Here is a 20,414-nt window from a genome sequence, read left to right as displayed (position 1 = left end):
CTGCCGTTATTAAATATTAAATATACTGGTATTCCACATTCATGCTTTAATAGCAGAAAAAACTACAGTTAAAGACTTCATACATTTATAGTTTCTGATGGTTTGAAGCCATATGCAGTGACCTTGTTCGATAGTAACTCATCACAGTTACATTATCTAATAAAACTGCACCAACAAGAACTAGTACTTAGTCAGTAGCTCAAATATTTATCATTTGCATGTTGGAAGAGAAATAACATTTCATTAACAACCAAGAGCAGGTAGAATACTGATGGGTCTGATTTTGCAGCCCATAAACATATCCCTCTTATTATACAATAACCATGGCAACTTTCCAATTTGTGGACACACTTCCCTTTTCAGACAACGATTCTTGTTGTGTCGGATTTTTGTCATGATACAGCTGCACCAATAATGGTTTTATTAACAACAGCTCATTGTTTTGACAAACTAATTGATGATTATATTATCCCGTTTTTTTCTTTTGGTTTCAAGATTTCAAAGCTAAAGAGAGATTGTATATTGGACTTAAATTTGCCAGAGAATACAACTGGAGATTGTATTGTGCAAGTGTTTGCTCAACATGTAAACAGCAAACTGTTGGCAAACACCTTTAGTACGTGTACGTAACATGTAAGACAAATTAATAATAGACACATTATTTAGCACCTCACATATGTAATGCAGAAATGTGATAATCTGACATATTGAAATCTCGCAATGCAAATCCTGAAAAATAACAAATCTGATAAATGTTTATTAAAAACATGGAGAGAAACATGACACCTCACTGCATGTGCAGGCTCTAGAGCTGCCTTTACTGGCAGTCAACCAGGTCAGGCACAACCAAACAAGATTATCAACTTTTTTTCATGTTGTTAATTCTGTAAACCACTGTTAGTGTGGGTGTGTTTAATAATACACTGACACACAACAATGTTAATGTGTCTGTGTAAATGTGATATTTAATGACTGTTGTTTTCCACAGTAGCCAAGTTAACACTTAGTCCTTTTTACCTGTTTGCAAATCATACAGTTAGGGATAATCTGGTGCAAGGAAAGTTCCTAAATAGTTTTCAGTCACATAGCCACAGCACACAATGTAATCTTTTTTTAATAAAACATGAACTTTGTAATAGTCATGCATAGTTAAATGTGGATGAAAGATGGATGAAAATACCTTGAGGTCTCGTTAAATTGTGTGGTGATCACTCATTGTAAAAGGTCAACGATAGTTGATACAGATAGGCCTATTGCAAGCTAACTTGTATCTTCTGAATGTTCATAATAAAATCCATTCACCTTCTGTCAAAAACCAATCAATACGATGGTTGAATTCACAAGGTGAGTATTCAAACATTAAAAAATGAATAATGCACATACAGTATGTATTATTTTCTTTATTGCACTCTTTGTTGTCTGAGGAACTAACCATGAGGCTGCACAAAAGAAAAAGGAAAACCAAGCAATGTGGGTCAGTTTCCAAATAATCCTTGACAGAAAAGATGCTTACAGTAGGCCTATCCTGAGGAGTTAATGGGCTTAGTACTCGTCATTTTTGACAGTCTGTCTAACTTTCCTTAGTGACGTAAGTTGAGGTCCCACAGCAGTGAATGAACAGGAGCAGCTAAAACAGAGCCTGAATGCACCGCTGACTATAGACCTATTCTCTGTCAAGGAAATTGATATGTTCAAATTCATTTGTCCCACAGCCAAGCGAGCATGACCAAGCTGAAACACAGCAAATCTAAGCACCTTAAGTGTTTGCATAACTGTGAGACAGCCAGCAAGTGATGTTGGAGGTTGGCAAAGCAGATGAGTCTGACAAGTAAGCCTATTTAGCTAAATTGCTAAGCTACTCCCTGAATGAAAGTACATAACAGAAGGGGGGAGGGGTAACTGGAGGTCAGCAGAGAACAGGTGGCGCTGATTCTTCACCTCTCTTCCTTGAGTCTTAGATCAGGCAAAAAAGCCCCCCCAAAAATAGTTTCTTCTGATCATTATGAAATCCTTTGCAATCCAATAGAGCAACAGTGTATTATAACAATATACACTGTCGGGGGCCTGTACTATGTGCAAATGCAGTTCCTGAGAAAAATAAATACTGATAACAGTTAAATACAGCTGTCCTTCCTCTCACTGATCTTGTGGGTCTGAATTTGCTCCTCCAACAGCCAAGCAGTAGGAGATTAACACATTTATGCCCCATAGGTCTTTCCTACCTGGCTCATCTGTCTTATCCACTCATTGTCTGTGGTTTACCATCTGCTGCATGGGACACCGGCGCCTCTAATGCACACCGACCCCCCTGGGAGTGGCATTTCACACCTGAGGTCAATGACTCTGAGGACACCTGCAACTGGCAAGACGCAGCGCTTGTTCGCATTGTACAACTGTCTCTCATGTTTCCCTTCTTTAGTACTGATCATCAGCCAGAGCTGGAAATGTGTAGTCTGTCCATTACGTCACCACCAGAAGTTAAATAATATAGTTTACATCACAGCCTCAAAGAGAGGACATGATGGTCTGTGAAGATGTATGTGTCTTTAAGTGAGCTGGCTGAGTAGGGGGGAGAAAAACAGATGTTAAGAAACGGGGAGACTGAGAGCAGCATCTTATCTTCATTAGAAAACATATTCTTCTATAAATTCAAATATTATCATGAAAAATATTTGTGAAAAAAGTGCAATAGACTTCAGTTGGTTGCAGAGGGTGCACATGCTAAATGCAACCGAGGTTGCAGGTTAGGTTTCGGCACAAAGACATATAGATACATATATATACAGTAGATTCCATAAATATAGGGCACCTTCATTATCTGATCTCATGAGTGACCAGAGGTTTGTTGTGTTTCCATCCACCCACTCCAACCTGCACTTCATGTGGACTTTGTCACTTTTTTCACATATCTTCCTGCTTTGCTTCCATCATAACTAATATAACCGCTACAGGTAACAATAAAACATAACTATGGGTTGTAATAATCTTGTACAGCAAATCTATAGAGCCTTCAAGGACAGTAGACATGTCAGATTTCAAGAATTAAAAAAAACTGTTGTAGCACATTTTCAGCTCTTTGTTTACAGCAGAACAGTTGCAACTAAGTTCAACCTGCAGAGCTGCCAAAGTATATGAACTAAAAAGATACCGGCAGGCGCAGCTCATTGAAGATGCAGACAGTGTACACGCCCATGAGCAAGGGAACACATATGTTTACATATATTCAGTGATACAAAACACGAGCATGCATACAACACCGGTCCATTCACAACACATTTGGCTGTGAAATCCAGTAAAATGTTCACAAAGACAGAAAATGACTCAAAGACTGAAACTGAAAAGACAGAATGTGTGATATTCACATTCGTATTACACACACACACACGCACGCACGCACGCACGCACGCACACACACACACACACACACACACACACACACACACACACACACACACACACACACACACAGGCGGTTATTTCGGCTGCCAGGGATGGTGTGAGTGAGAAAGCACTGAATTTGGGAAAGGTATTGAGTTAGACACACAAACACCTTTTGTGTGAGACTAACACGTTGCCTGGTGTCAAACACAACAGCATGTTTATAGAGTGTTTTCACAGGCTGCGGAAAATTTGGACTTTCTCTTTTAAGGAATCTGAATAGTTGGAATTGGTTGTTATTAAGTGTGTAGCATGAGGACTGACAAAAAGTTCAGAAAACAAAGTAACGCAAAAAAACAATAACAACTTAGCTTGTCTGTATCGGTTAAAAACATGTTTTGTAAGACAGTCTTCAAAAGAGGTCAGTCAATTCATATTTCCCAGCGTCACATGTGATGATTGAAAATGAGAATGATATCACCATGTTCAGAGATATTTTTTTTTGCAAAAATATGTTGTTAACATTAATAGGTCTATAGTCAGCGGTGCATTCAGGCTCCTGTTCATTCACTGTGGGACCTCAATTTACGTCACTAAGGAAAGTTAGACAGACTGTCAAAAATGATGAGTACTAATGAATAAAGAAAAATGACAAGATGTTATGCAAATGTTTCAATACTGTATTGAAAAACTTCTTTCATCCAAGCTTTTTGCCATTACTTTGAACAATTACATATTCAGCATGTTACTGTTTGAACTGATGCCAGTTCTTTCAAAGGTTGGTAGAGTTTGTTTCTACTTCAATCTTTCCATAATGTTGTGGGAATGCAAGGACACAGCCTTAAAAACTTCTAATATGACATCCCACTCTCTCCTGTGCTCTCTTACACTCCCACAGCTGCTCCTCCATATAGAAATAAACACTGAAGTCAGGATACAATACTCTGATTTCGTACATGAGTGTGATTTTTAGTGCTCATATTTTTTGAGCACTTTTCATTTTGATTTTTGATTATCTTTATGTAGGCTAGTTGTGATGTTTTGTTGAACATGAGATGGAAACAAAACTAAACAACAAAAACTAAAAGAAATAAATTAATAATTCATTTTGATAGTTTAAAAAAGAAACTTTCAGTTTGCCAACTTTACTGGATGCAAAATTGTACTGACTGATTATTTGGGTAAATATTAAGAGCCCAGATCAGTCTGGTTAGAAATCCTCATACTGTTGCATCAAGTTGCAGTCAAGGCTTCTATGGTTCAGATGGGGGAGGAATTTCAAGGCCGAGTGTTACTTGCAAGGCATGTTGGCAGAAGACGGCTCCAAGACCTCCCCATCCCTCACTGAGAGCTGCTGTTAGTAGTCAGGGTAATTTCCTGTATCTGCTGTAATGTGTTAGAGCCCAGAAAACAAACACTACCAACAAAATAGAGGAGTTACTTTTGATGAGACCGAAACTTTTGCTCTGATAAGCATAACAGAATCAGTATCAGGTTTTCACCAACCTATAGAGCGTACAAGGGGAAATCAAGCAGATTCAAAGCTACTATGATAACCTGGCTCAAAATGAAAAGCCCCTGAAGCAGTCACACCACTGTGTCAGATAAGATGTAATCAAAACAATCTACCTGATGATTTCACAGGCTGTAAAGTACAGCAGCTTAGCTCAGACTACCTCCTTCCTCCCCCAAAATTTGAAATAACACAAAAACATCTGGAGCTGGTAATAGTCCACTGTGACCACTGAGAAGCAGGCTTATTCAGCAGAGTCTGCGGATTAAGCTCACATCTGAGATTCACACATTTGTTTTCACTGTTTTCAAAGTGAAGGTGGGTCCTAACTTTCCCACAAAGAAACACAATCAGACTTGAATCAGCTTTTCATTCCCTTTGTGTGTGTGTGTGTGTGTGTGTGTGTGTCTATGCCATCACACATACACACCCACGTATCCACTCGTTGCTAAGCAGACCCAGGTGTTTGGTGTTTTATTGAGATCGCAGGCCCTTTACAGCCACCCTTTTTACAGTGACTGTACAGGTGTGACTGATCATTCCACGCATGACAAGAGACAGCAGTCAAACAAGGGCTGCTCTGTGTTTTCCTGGACTGGAAAACATCCTCATAACATCAGTGTTGTTCAGTCTGTAGAAAACCTTTATTCATTTAAGCCCTGAACATCCTTGAGGTTTCCCTCATTTGTAATGATGTGGCGTGTAAGCTCACATGCAGTCAAAGCTGTTGACTATTCACAGAGAAAAAATATTGACTGTGTCATCTAGGTTTATGTTTGAGCAACTCTAGCAAAAGAAAAAAAATCAGCTCTCAGTGTTTGCAATCACTCCAACCACCAACTGCATTCTCCTTAAAACAAATTCTCAGTAGCGGTGGGATGGTTATGTTGTCTTTTCACAGCGTAACTGGAACATTTCTGATTAAAATATTAGTCTGGTTTGTCACTACACACAAAGGAAAACAGCAATGGCGCCTGACAGTGGCTCAGGATTGTGTAATTGGGAGCAGGAGCCGAGCGATTCAATAAAAGTCAGACACCAGACTACTGGAGCATTTCAATCTAGGGAGCAGGAAGGGGCTGTGTCTTTGAAACCATGTTTTGATGGAGCAGGGCAATGCAGTGACTAGACACTCACACTCTGATGAATTGAAACTGCGACGTCGCTGTGGTCCTGAAATACGACTGCATTGTCATTTCATTGTCTCGGATCACAAATGAACTGGTTCAGTCTTGGAACAGGCAAAATATGAGGTGCAGTGAAGTCTCATTAAAACACTTGTGATTGAGAGAAATTGATTTTCTGATCTTGAAGTGCTCACCACAACCACACCAGCAGCTCCATAAAGACATGCTACCAACCCGTCATTCATCTGTTGATGATACAGTTGATGCAAAATTACAATCAGTTCCTGACTAGTGGCTACTGTCCGTAGCTGACATATTTCTGTGATTTTCTAAACATGACAAAAACAGATCAGTGTGCCATTTATTTGTGTGTGTGTGTGTGTGTGTGTGTGTGTGTGTGTGTGTGTGTGTGTGTGTGTGTGTGTGTGTGTGTGTGTGTGTGTGTGTGTGTGTGTGTGTGTGTGTGAGTATAACCACCATGCGATGCTGCTCTCTTTGAAGGCTAGCTGATTAAAGTTGGCACGCTGCGAGGAGCTGTATTACACAACCAGGTAATCACACTTGAAGGCTGAAAGACTGGAAACAAAAAAGTTGCACCGTGTCTTATCTCAGATGGTAACGCGCTGCTCATTTTGTGCCTGTTGTTCGGCTGGATGATTGAAGCTGCCTCATCCTGTGCTCTATTGGGGTAAAATGAGGATACAGACAGCCAGCTATAGTTTCCTCCAGCACTTAAGGGTCTTGATGACTCACTTAGGCCACAGACGTCATCCTATTCCGGGGCAGGTGTCTTCACACTGTCACAGCTGCATGGCAGTTAGGTTTCCAAAAAAGAAAGAAATGTACCTTGAGACAAGAGCAATGCAGAGAAGGAAAAGAGACATGCAAAAATCATCTTTTAAATACTGCAATTATTTCTTCTGGATTATTATGGTACTGTTAAGGTCAACTTCATAATTACTGCGGACGACTGAGGGCTAAAGATGATGGAACATGCCTCATCCAACCATAGTCCATTGTCAGTCTGGGGTAAATGAGCAGATGCAGGTAGGAAGACTGAGGTACAATTAAATTGAATTAAACAACTACAGAGACACATTTTTCTCAGGAGTTGGTGGAGACCAAAACAGAGCTGAAAGGAGAGTGAACAATGGATATTACATTCATCTGATGGCCAGTAACATGACTGATTGATGATGTTGCTCAATGTGTAGGAAGTTTGTAAAGTTTGCCAGTAGTTAGTTTGCATTTTAATAGATTAAAAGTACTATGTGCAAATATATTTTGTGCATCTGTGATTTGCTCTTGTCTACCATTCCTCCACAATACTTTAAAATGCATCAGAAGTGAACTCCCACACAACACAGGCTGTGTTAAGTAGTCACCATTATCCACTAAGCTTCTATAGTTGAACAGTCTCAGCAACAGCGACAACACAAGACTAAAGGAGCACCTTGTATCTGATTCCGCCCTTCATAATATTTGTCTCTGCTGTTCTCTCTGGGAAAAGGCACTGTGGATATTTGTTACACCTCAGACTAACAATAATGGGCTTTACTGTACTGAACCAGCCTTCTGCACTCACTCCCGTCGCCCCTGGTCCTGTGAGCCCTGTCTCAAGATGGGTAAGGGGTTCCCTTGTGTGCTGCCATTCAGCTAATTGAGGCCTGGTAAAGACAAGTTGCCATGGAGGAGACTCCCACATCTGGGATGTTACTTTTAGAGTCACTCTTTTGGGAACATTGTTAGGGCTCGTGCTGAACATTTATATTTATATTTTTTTGTGCAGAAAAACAGTAGAAATGTTCCATTTGTCCTCTGAATGTTTTGTTTTACAGTTTATTTCTTATAATGAAAGGTAAAATTGCTTCTTAAGAATTTTTTTTTCTTCCACCTCTCAAAACCAGCCTGAAGGAATTTTAGAAATTCTGTAACATTCACACCCACTTCATACCATGGTTGCCCATGGCTGTGGAGGTGGGAAAGTAAACTGGGTTTAAGCCTCTCATCCAGCTCTTTAAGTTAATTCTTTAGAAATCCACTCACCATGATTAACTATGAAACAGCATTTAGTCTTTTGATAGAGACTTACTGAGAATATGTGCCACAAAATGTTTACTGGACTCTCGAAATGTAATGTCAATGCATCCAATAGTTGTGAAACCATAAATGTGACCACGCTGGTGGCACTACGGGAACAGTCAGGACATCACAGAGCTGACTGCTTAACAACTTAAAAGGTCTAAAAACTGCAAGCTTCATGTGACAAGCTTTTATTGCTATTCTGTTTCTGTACAACATGTATTGGACTGAACATTGCACATATTGTGTTATGTCCTCTTAGTCTGTCTCATCATGTCCACCTTGTGTGTGCAGCACTGTCTGTACTGAGTACCACGTTACTATATCCATAAAAAAAATGTCACAAGAGAGCTGCAGCTGAATCAGAAGCACTTGATGTGCACATCCTTCAGATTTCAGACAGGGTGATTGTCTGTACTCTGCACAGCGTCAGTCAGATTGTCTGATGCTGGGACCGACCAAGATGAGTCAGCCAGGAGACATCAGTGAGGTCATCCACAGCAGGACGATGAAGAGACGGACAGAAATCAAATATATCTATAAAGAATGACGTAATCCATATTTTGATCATTAATTTGCATGGCCTGAGAAGGTAAAGTGTTTGTCTACTGCCGTTCTTGTTCAGTTATCCTTGTTCAATCCATTTGATGTTACACTATTTAACTTTCTCAGAGGCTCTTGGTATGATCCAGCACACCATCCAGTGTTATCTAGTCATCCCTATATTCTGGACATAGTGCATTAGCTGAGAAAATGGCTGTTACCTTGGCAACCGTTCGAAAACACATCATCTGGACAATGTCATGATTTCATTTCATTATTGTAATGAGACTGGTCTTGATGTAAGCCCATTTTGCTCAGCATATTGACAACGTGAACAATGAAAATCCACAAAACAGCATTACATCTGCGTCTGTGCTCTTTGTTCTTTTTCCTCAAATGATTCGGATATAATGCAGATTCACTTCGTAACTTCCACCATCATTTTGTGCTGTTAAAAGCAGGTTACACAAGTCACCAGGATACAAGCACAAAAGCACAACACACAACAGACAGAGTGACAGAGTGTACATGGTGTATAAGTAGACAATTCAATCAATCATTTTCTCCAAGGATGAGTGTTACAGTTGTCTATTAGAGGACAGGTCCTCACTGGTGGCTATGTAATTCAATGTAGGACCACCAGACATGGTTTTTTTTTCCCCCTGATAATCTCGCAATGTTGACGTTGAGAGAAACCTTTTGTTTCATCTTGCTTATATCAAAGTGACCGTTCAGCAAGATGTAAAACTACTTTTATTTGTCATCAGTAAATCAAATGTTAAGTACTGTAAAGAGGAATTTCTTCTGTGCTTTCAGACAGTTACGTCCGTGCTAATGTCAGTGAAATTCAACCCAACCTAATCTCCACCCCTGCTGGATTGTGCCTTGGTGTTTCTACTGCACAGGGTCAACCAGTGCATCGAGAGAAATTACCTTGTGCCTTCTTTTGTCCTCATACATTTTGATCAAGCAGACTAGTAACCCTTAGGCTTGATAGTTAGACCTAAAATAAAAAGGGGAAACAATGGGCCCACCGAAATGGGGTTGGAAATGCTAAGGAGGAATGGCAGAAGGTGGTTTTGGGTTTTGAATTGCCTCAAAACAACAAAAAACACCCTCCTCTGCCTTCTTCTTTGTCTGCTCAAGAAACAGGAGAACTCAGCAGTCTGGCTCAAATAAATGTTTTAATGTTGCTAAAAGTCAAAATAGAAGAAAGGAGAGAAGAAAAGATGTAACTCATTGTGTCCAGCTTTCAGCTTTTAAGTTATCTAAAAATCTAAATGTACATTAGAGTTTTCAGTGTAATCAATAAAACCTTCACTTCAGACTACACAACCATACAACAGTCTATCTCAGTCTCATCAACGATTTCACTCATTTTGGCTGAGAAGCCATCACACGTGCAAACATGCCCTATTTCCACAACAATGTCACATGAACCTATTTAAGTGTTATTCTCCAGTGTATGCTGTGTTCATATACTGAAAGCTTTATGTTCACAGAACAGAGGAGGACAAAGGTGTAGGTGAAATGAATCACCGCATTGCATAACACAGAGTGGTGATACCCATGAGAGCTGCATATGTAACTGTTTTTCTGGCTGCGACAAAGTTTGAAATGTCAATGCTGTGAGTGAAATGTGTTTCAGACATTCGACATAAATGCCAATCACATCATCATAGGCTACCTTGCATTTAAATGTTTATCAAATCTAAAAACGCTCGATTACAACCCTATGAGTTGGATAAAAAGGAATAATACACTACACACCATGATCTTAAGAAGTGGTTCTCATCAATGACTGTGTCTGAAAAAAATAATTATATAATTCTAAAATTAATATTTCCTCGCCTAGGCACCATCCCCTCTTCTTAATGTCATGCTACTTAGGTTTATACAAGCAAACAATATATAGGCTAAAAGTGCTTTTCGTGGTTGGGAAATAAAAAACAATGTCCATCTGCACATCTGACAGCTTCTGTTAACCATCAATATTTGCAAAGCTGATGGTGTTGTGGCTGGATGAAACATCTGCAACATCTGGACTCAGAAGGTCAGTCCATCATTTTAGTTTGTAACAAAAGATGTTATTTAGCAAATGTTAGCATGCTAACATGCTGAAGTAATGCACTGAACATAACAATCTGCATGTTGGCATTGTCCATGGGAGCATATTGTCTAACCCTGACCCTAACATAGGATTTAACTGACTCAAATACACAGCTGCTAGTTGACTGTGGCTGACTAGTTTCTTATGTTCTTATATAAGTTGTTTGCATTATTAAAAATCTCTTGGGGCCCATATAATTCAATGCCAACTTGATATATTTGTGTTGTTGATGGGAACCTTCTTTTTCACGCGGTGTTGGCAACTCTACAACACATCAGATATTACAGTAAGATCAGCATTTCTGATACTAAATGAACAATACATTCATGTTTTAACATACAGGCCTTTGTTAACAGTTGCTGGACATTTGATATTCATTCAATTTGTATCACTGTCAGCAAATGAAAGCTTTACAAAAAGAAGAAAAGCACATGTATAGTAGCCTAGTTTACAACATGAACAACACAGGCTCATGTCAAAATTAGCTGCAACAATCTGGACATGTGGGACATTAAGGCAGAGCACAATATGGGATCAGCAAGTCCCATCAATCATTCACAACAGCAGGCAGGACTCTGGCAGTGTGATGGATGACAGTGGTGAAATGAGACAGAGAGGAATGCACCATACATCCAGCTTGTCACACCAAGTTTATGCTGCCACACATCAGTGCTTCACCACCTCATGATGAGAGTTAGCAAAGACTATACACAGGGCAGCCGACATGTATGAAGACTGTGCAATCAAAGAGTGGCAGATTCACAATGGGAATACTTTTATATTTCAGCGCATGGTTAATAGACAAACTAGCATTGTCATGTTTGTGTCGTTGGCCCAAACTGAACTACTTACACTTGACCATGTAAAATGATCTGTCACTTAAGAGTCAGTGTGGAAATGCGCTGGAGGTAAGAAGTGGACTGAAGGACTCTTACATTTGAATAAGAATCCCACATTTATAATATGAAATCAATAGAAAACAAAGTTTGTCCTCCCCATCATCCTGTGGAAACCTGTGGAGCTGCTGAGCACCAAAGCAGCAGCAGTCACACGAGGACAGCATTAACATTTAGAGGCTTTGTAAAGCAAAGGCAGTCAACATTGTCAAAATTACCAGGTGGTGATAATTGCACTGGGAGACAAAAATAGTTTGCTTTAAGCAGGATGCTGTCACTGAAAGCAGCTGTGGAGAAAACAACTCGGAGTCAGACATCCTGGGCTGTCGTGTCGCCACCAGCCCAATAAACTGACCACAGTGTTCAACATGCTGTTCTACACACTGTTAAAGTCTTCACACTTCAGTGCACAAGCAGCACAAAGAGGCCGTGGCTGTTTATTCACTTAATCCCCTGTTTGTTGCTTGCATCAAGATCTCAGTTGCTCAATCTGTATAATGAGGGTGGGGGGACTAAATTACTTTTAAATTTTAATTGCACAATCCATAGACAGTTTCAAGCCCAGGATATAAAAACTAAATCTTTCCTTTGCACCCAGAGCAGGAAACGTTTATAAATATGGTGAGAGACAATTATGCGTCAGTGAAAATGGAAAATGGGGAATAATGTCTATTTCACATGTGTGTAAACACAGAAATGGATGTTCACAGTCTTCAAAGAAAATGGAATAAACACAAAATAAATAAATAAACCAAACCAACTAGATGTTACTGTGTATAAAATTAAAGTAGCCTAAATAAATTGATAAATCCATAATGTATTAAAACTCAGTAGGATAGAATCAAGCTTGATCAGTGAACAAATAATGTCCTCTCGCTCCTTCATCAATTGGTTGTATTATTTCACAGTTGATAAATACTTAATTTGAATAATTTAAATATATGTCATTTAAACAAAACCTAAAAATGTTCCTAACTGGATGTCTGGTACTGACTTGTTTACAGTTTGAAAAAAAGAGAGAAAATTGATTTAGGTGACACATAGCCACTGCTGTCGTATGCTAGTCTCACTTCAAACTTTTGGTGCCACATATTGCAAATGCTATTGGTGAAAAAAAGGAAGATCCCTGTACAGTAGCTGCTGGCTTTTGGTCTAGCGCCATCGTCAGGTCAACATGTAGCTAAATCTATCCAGGACTTGACCCATAATTGACAAAATTCTTTTTCGGTTATTCAGCTTCTTTGTGTGAAATGCTAATTAACCAACAGCCCACTCTTATAGGCTAAATTAAAAACTTAGGACAAATAGGCTACACCTCATACATTGTCATTGTGAGCATGCTAGTGTGCTAATGGTAGCATTGAGTTCAAGGCACTAGGCTACCAAAGATACTACCGTCTTTGGCACTACTTTGCCCAATGTGACCGTATAGACACTTATTTTTATTATAAGATTAATTATTTCCAACCTGTGAAAAATTAATTTTGTGCAAAAATATCTAGTGGCTGCTTTTGTTCGTTTGCAGTTGGAACCGAGAGCTTTTTGTCAGGTTTTACTCAACTTTAAAGTCAAAGTAAGTTTGAAGATGAACATTCATCAAGAAACAATTTGCAGAGATCTACAGGCCAGAACAAATTCACAGTAGGGCCTATATAATCTAATCCAAGGACGATTTTATTCTTCACGCACATAGTCTCTTTGGTAGACAATCACAGCAGCATGGCTCATTGTATTCAAACAGTAATTATGTCCTTAAAATACAGCGTTTGTCTTTAAGCAAGAAACCCAACCCAATCCTCTGTCTCCTCCCACGGCTCACTTTAACCATTATGAACACTTTTTAAGACTCTTATTCCAAATGCAATACACAGACTCTACAGTTGCCAACCGCGAACTTAAGTTTCCAGCTGCCATTTTAAAAACAATTACTTTATAAAGGTTTACTTCATTTACGTGTCTCATTTGCAACAAACCTGTGGTGTTTATGACACTGTTTAGTTAAATGCAGCTGCAGACTCTTGAAATCAAATACGCGCTGACTTGGAAAACACAGTTGTTTGACCTACAGTGCACGAGACACATGCAGGTTCAGCTGCATTCAGTATGTTGTCTTTTTCTATTCATAGTTTCAGTGTCTGGGTAAAAGTTCAGCTTTAGACAGACATGACTCAGTTATCCTATTTAACAAGCAGACAGTCAATAAATACACCCAACAAAAAACTGCAAGGAAAACTTTGTGTGAGTGTTTTATTACAGAGCACAAATAAGAAGATTCAATTTTGCTTGGGCTTAGGACGCACTTAGGGCTTGGCAGAAATGTAATATTATCAGTGGGATCATGTCGTGACCGTTTGTGTGATAGTTATAAAATTTGGTCTAGTGACACAATTCACAACTGTGGAATTCAATTTATACGGCTTGTGCTCTAAATTACAGTATTTAAATGATTCGTAACCTGTGTTGGCACTTGGCAGAATAGTTTCTCCAGTAGTCCAGGTCTGCCACCTGCTGGTTCTATTGCAGTAGAGACATACCAGGCATCTGCAGTAAGGGATGTGAATATCAACCAAACTAATTACAGTAGAAGGTCTTTTTTGTTTTTCAAATTTAAAGCATCTCTGTGCTCGCCAACAATCTAAGTTTTACGTTGCTGTCATTTGTAATTTCACAACCAGGAATTGTAGTTAAGTTAAGAAGGCTAGCTCTGTGATGGACTATCTGGGGGAAGTGGTGGAAAGACACACAATGAGGATGGTGGAGGCCATCCTGAACAACACAGATCATTCATAACACCTTGATGGACCAGAGAAGCAATGGTGGTGGACGGCTCCTCTCTCTTCGCTGCAGGACAGAAAGATACAGAAGATCTTTTATATCCACAGCCATCAGACTTCATAATTCTTTGGTAAATAGATAAGATACCGCCATTCTTGAATTTCCCTTTGGGTATTAATAAAGTTCTTATTCTTATCTTAGTTCTGGTCCAGTAAATGTGATAAAACATAAGTTAACAATTTAGTGTCAAACTCTAAACTTTTAGTTCAGGGGCCGCAAATTTGATCCCAAGAGGGCTGGACGAGTAAAAGCATGAGAACCTATGAATAACTTTGTATTTTTCCCCTTTGTTTTAGTCAGATGTTTACAGTTAATGAACTATCCTTTTACAAAACATATTATGAACAACTGAAATGTATTGATAAAAATAGGCTTATGTGCCATTTTTACTCTCTTTTTCACACTTAAATTCATCCTGAGGGCCGTATTGGACCCTCTGCCGGGCCGCACGTTTGATGAGGGACAGGGGTCCTCTACCGTTCACCTCCACTGTGTTTGCTAAGCAGCTCGCGTCTCTGCCCCGCGGATCTCAAAACAACATGCACCGATAATTAATTCAATTCAATTCAACTTTATTTATAAAGCGCATTTCATGCACAAGGCAGACTCCGTGTGCTTCCTATAGGCCTACATAGTTACAGTAAAAACTGTTAGCCTATATAAAAATCAATTAGAAATCAATTGAAGAGTGCAAGTAAACAATGTAGCCTATGCCATCTTCACCACATAGGCTACACTTAAACTCATATGTGCGCACCCACTCACACAACCACACATGGACACATAGCCTACACACACGCTCACACACACGGTTCAACAGAATGCTGTTGAAAAAAGATTTTTAATCTGTTTTTAAAGATGGCTACTGATGTGGCATGTCTAGCTAACTATTTCAGGCAAGGTGTTCCATTTTCGTGGGGCCCCCTTCTTTGGCCATGTAGAGCTTTATAAACCAGGAGCAGTATTTTGAAATAAGATTCTTGTTTTAACGGATAACCAGTGCAAAGATTTAAGAACGGGTGTGATGTGTTGATATTTCTTGGTACCAGTGAGAATACGTGCAGCTGCATTTTGAATTAGTTGTAACCTCTGAATACTTGATTTTGGGAGTCCAGTGAATAAACCATTACAGTAATCTAGTCTACTTGTTATAAATGCATAAAAAAATATATTTTTTAAAATGTTGAACTATCCCTTTAATAATCGGTTAGCGAGGTCTCTTGCACATGCGCCGTAGCGTAGAACGCGAGGAGACGGAATGTTCTAGTTCTCGCTCGGAAGCGTCGCGAGCATTTCGGCAGCCACAGTTGAGGTGCAGCAACCGAGAGCAGCGAGACCGACTGAAGCGACGAGAAGCGAGCCAGGGGCCCTGTGGCTGAACTCATCTGGATTTCGGGCGAAGGAAGCGTCGATTACTATAATGACCAGTGGGTATCGACATATATTTTGACTGTAAGGCATTAATGTACTCTATTTGATTGCATGTAGTCTGTGCTCGGTGTTCCCGTCGCTCGTTAGCCTCGGCCGTTTAAAGCCGACCTGGGTTCCGTCTATTTGCTGAAATAGACGAAACGTTTTTTTTTTTACTCCCAGATTTCCCGTCATTATTTCCTTGGTTTAGTAAGTTAAAACACACACATGCACAAAGACTCTCTCTCACACACACATACACTGGCTGTGTCTGAATTAGTGGGTTCAAGTGAGGTGAACTGACTTGTTATTGTGGTGTTTGTCACGTAGCTGTGCTGTTGTGTTATTGTGAGCGAAAGTCAACACCAATGGGTCGTTACTCGTCCAGCTGTTAGTCGGAGCCTCGGCCTGCAGTGAAGCCATGATATGCAGAGATTCAGCCCGTGTATTTTGATAGCAACGCTCCTTGTAGCGCACAGGATGGCGAGCTTATCACCTGTAAATATGTTTTAGTTCTTCAAACTGTGGCCGTGCCTTGGTGGTTTGTTCTTATTTACCTGCCCGGGGCCACGGACGGACTGCGATGGAAGATGCTCTGCTGCCCCCTGTGCTGTTGTTCTGGGTCTGGAGCTGCTCGGTGGCGCCGCTCTGCCACGTCGGCTGCTCTCATGTTTTCAATGGGCCTTTACTTGTGCTATCGCGCAGTCGTTCATCATCATCATCATCATCATCATCATAATAATAACATACAATTTGTCCATGTCAAGAATGCTTTGATAATTGACTACCAGTGGTTAATGTCCTTTGCTCCTCTTTATTGTGTAACAACTAGAGATGTTAGATTTCATAGTATATGATTATATGAGCTCGTCAAAGCGATCACTCAATTTTCTCAGCCACACTGTCATTTCCCCCCCCCATTTTTGTCTGACATACAGGAGGAAACCAACGTGAGCTTGCACGCGCGAAGAATGCCAAAAAGGCGAATGATTCCGGTAAAGGGAAGAGGGGCGACGACGGGCTGTCTGCTGCTGCAAGAAAGCAGAGGTAGGTCTGCAGTCTGATTGGAGAAATAGGATTTTTCCACGTCTTCGATGCTTCTGATTTGAACCACTGTTTTGTCATTTACAAACGTTTCAAAATCTGTTAATGATAGAGATGTGCATCTAATTGCTGTTGATATTACCAGTGCTGCAAAACCCCACTTCATATTTCTCTTTCATAAGCCATTTTATACTTGAGAACATATTCATATACATAAGTAAATACTGATGTCACTGGTGAGCTTTTCACGGATGTGTGATTCAGACTGCCCTAATACGGTGTATTCTGTTCTGAAATTTCCTCAAGGGATGCCGAGATAATGCAACAGAAGCAGAAAAAATCAGATGGAGGTGGGCCTCCACCGAAGCCTGCCGAGAAGAAGTAAAGAATGAAATTGGAAATCAACTTGGTGTTTCAAGAACATCCCATGTTCGGCATTCTTCTTCCTGATATTTATGAGAATGGATCTGTCATCTTTGTCTAGACTCAAGAATCTAGGATCCTACGTTCTTCCCTATGGCAAATGACATTGCTTGTTGGATTTGTTATTTTACTCGGTGAAATTATGTCTGAGCAAGTTAAAGGTTGTCCCATGATGGTGCTGCATGCAGAGGAGCATCAGTGGTGTAAGCAGCAGGAGAAAGATAAACAATTCTTGACACAAAGCATCTACGTAACAGTTGTGTATTTTTGTACAATAATGTCCCCTGCTGGTTTCAAATAAAGTGTATCTTTTTAGTTCATGCTTGCCTGAGTTACTCTGAATGTTGACTTTGTGCAATCACATTTCACATGATCTGTTCTTCTGTTGTGGGAATATTGAAAAGTAAATCCTTTTTTAAATGTTTTTTCTCATTATGTTAAAGGGACAATGAGGAGTTTTGGAAAAGCAAAGCGTTTTCACACTACATTTATGAGCCTCCGCACCGTAAAATGATTTTGACCGGCGCAAGACGGACTCATGTTTTCATTCATCAAGAATTAAAGTCAGAGGTTCAAAGACGATCACATACCGTCGTAGTTCCGACCATAAACGGCGATTCTGCAGCGTTATTCTCATAACTCGCCGCAAAACCGAAAGTAAAAAACGCTGGTCGGCTCGACCAGCATTTCAGCCACCACTAATAATAACAAAATAACGATAGAGAGAAAACAATATATTTATCGAAAATGGGCCCATTAACAAGTGTGGGTAGCGTAGATTCATCCACATTAACGTGATACTTTTTTTTATAACCAAATAGAAACTCCTTGTTGTCCCTTTAATATATCAGCATCATATTTCAAAGGCATATTCAATCCACTGAATCTTAAATGTGTCAGAGGAAACAAGGACTTGTCAGTGGACTGGATAAATAAACAATTACTCAGTGCACTCTGCTCTGAGATTTATACTTTGTTTCACTTTGAGTAGCATTGTGGTTAAAAAAACAAAACACACCCAAGCTGCTGAAACAAGTTTAACCGTCTGGTGAAGGTGTGACTGAAAACCTAAAGGAGGTGCATCATCCATTGTTTCAAATTCAATCACATGGTCATGAGTGTGCATTCAATGATCTCACAAAAGACAGACTTTTGAAAATGCGTTACTTTTTTTTTTCCAGGTAGCTTTTACGTGGGAAAAAAAGTAATGCATTTTCTGTGCAATACTGTAAAGCAATTAAGATTAGGGGAAGCTAATGGATGAGTTAATTGCCACTGCAGCCTCTGACAAAATACCATTAATGGGATATCACTGGATAATTAGTGGTTGTATCTGTGACATTGGTACAGTGCAATGTATTCATGGCCTCCTCCCATAAATAGTGGTCAATCAGGCCCTGCAGTGTGTGCATCATGGAAAAACACCAAGACATTTTGGGCACAGCAGTGAGTACATTAATTCCTGCCAAATCCCTTCATCAACACACAACATTTGCTTTTAAAATTGCTGTTATTCATCTAATTGGCTCCAATTCTGATCATTGTGCTGTCTTCAAGGACTCTGAAGTGCATGTTGGACACGTGGCACAAATGTAGGCTATTTATAGGCAACAGCATTCTCTACCTACATAAAAAAGTATCAACAGTGCAGCATAGCCGCAATTTCCAGTATGGATACAAGAAATCACACCCTGCCCACGTAACTTGTGTTTGAGGAGAGGATACATCTGTGTTCTGATTCTGCTATGTCCGTGTTGTGTAACACTGGAGCCTGCCAGATATACTGTAATTAAACCTGGTGTGCCAGGAGCACTTGCACCATAAGGGCGGTTGTAACACACTGAGTGACCACTAGGTGGAAGCATTCACCATGGTAATTTATCTAGCATTTTATTATCAATAGTGAACATGGGATTCATTCAGAGTGGTAATACTCACACAGGGAGATTGAATTTTGGTTTTGTTGTATTATGTGCTCTTGTTACTCGAGCACTTACAAGAGACCTACACTAGGAAAATACATAGAATCACAAAATGCATATTGCTGATATTTTGTGATGTTCACTGAGCCAGTAAGCTTCAGCACATTCTATTTATAGTCAATAAGCTGTGTGATACCAGTAAGTATGTATCCTCAGACTAGGGCATACAATAAAAGCCACCAGTTTATTTCTTTAATTTCATCTGGCAGGAGTAGGACGCAGGAGCTGAATGGTGACGGGGAACAAACGCAGAATCAGCAGGTTGCTTGAAATTCAAGAAAAATTCAAAACCTATCCACTACCATGCACGGCCCCCTGCTTCCAGCTTTGTGTTGATCTCAGTTAATTTCAGGCTGACTTGTCTGTGGGTCCTGGCAGGTTTTCTTAAGGCAGACCGATGGAGGAGCTCAGTGGTGACTCTAAATGCAGAGAAAAAGATGAACTCAGCTCCTGTAATTAAATTCATACAAGACGCTGCATGTCTTTATGTCCCTTCTGCTGAATTTGAATTTGAGATATGGGCACACTCGCAAAAAATAAAAAATGCATTGTTGTAGTGGAGCTGTTGCAGAGATGAGGGTGTTTCATTTATGCTACTTACAATGATGAATAGTCCAATGACAAAGTACAAGTTGGGTAGAAGATGGACAATAATGCTCTGTAGCTGCTTGGATTTACATATGTTAAATCTGGTCTAAAATTACCCACAGTGAAGATAAGTGCAGTCAAGCTTTATTTATGCGCTTGCACTTAAGTAATCCAGGCAACTTCAGCTGTGCTGTGTCTGTGGGTAATGATAAAACATACACAGTGAGCACTTCATTAGGAACACGACACTCAGACCGGGTAGGGCCTCCATCTGCTCTCAACAGCCTCGATTCCTATAGTGTCATGGATTTCACAAGATGTTGATGATTTTCCTCGGAGATTCTGCTCCATGTTGACATGATTGCATCACATCATTTCTGCAGATTTGTCAGCTGTGCTTTCACGCTGCAAAACTCTGGTTCTGTCACATCCCAAAGGATTCAGATCTGGTGACAGGAGGGGGAGGTCAGAGAAGTTCAGTGT

At 39.9% G+C, this 20,414-nt stretch overlaps 1 protein-coding gene across 1 annotated transcript; it reads left to right on the top strand.

Annotated features, from left to right (window-relative positions):
• The first annotated feature begins 15,752 nt into the window (after positions 1–15,752).
• On the top strand, positions 15,753–17,675 carry serf2b (small EDRK-rich factor 2b). Its single transcript, XM_084000418.1, has 3 exons — positions 15,753–15,911; positions 16,833–16,941; positions 17,245–17,675. Exons 1-3 carry the CDS (start codon positions 15,905–15,907, stop codon positions 17,321–17,323), a joined length of 195 nt encoding a protein of 64 aa, XP_083856544.1. The 5' UTR covers positions 15,753–15,904; the 3' UTR covers positions 17,324–17,675.
• Positions 17,676–20,414: the final 2,739 nt, after the last annotated feature.

This window comes from Trachurus trachurus (genome assembly GCF_905171665.1).
Source record: "Trachurus trachurus genome assembly, chromosome: 3".
Lineage (NCBI taxonomy): Eukaryota > Metazoa > Chordata > Actinopteri > Carangiformes > Carangidae > Trachurus > Trachurus trachurus.
The sequence above is the reverse complement of the archived record's forward strand: the minus strand, read 5'-3'. Positions and strand labels throughout refer to the sequence as shown.

Coding starts and splice junctions, on each gene's coding strand:
- serf2b (XM_084000418.1), top strand. Junction 16,942..17,244: donor GCTGCTGCAAGAAAGCAGAG/GTAGGTCTGCAG, acceptor AATTTCCTCAAG/GGATGCCGAGATAATGCAAC.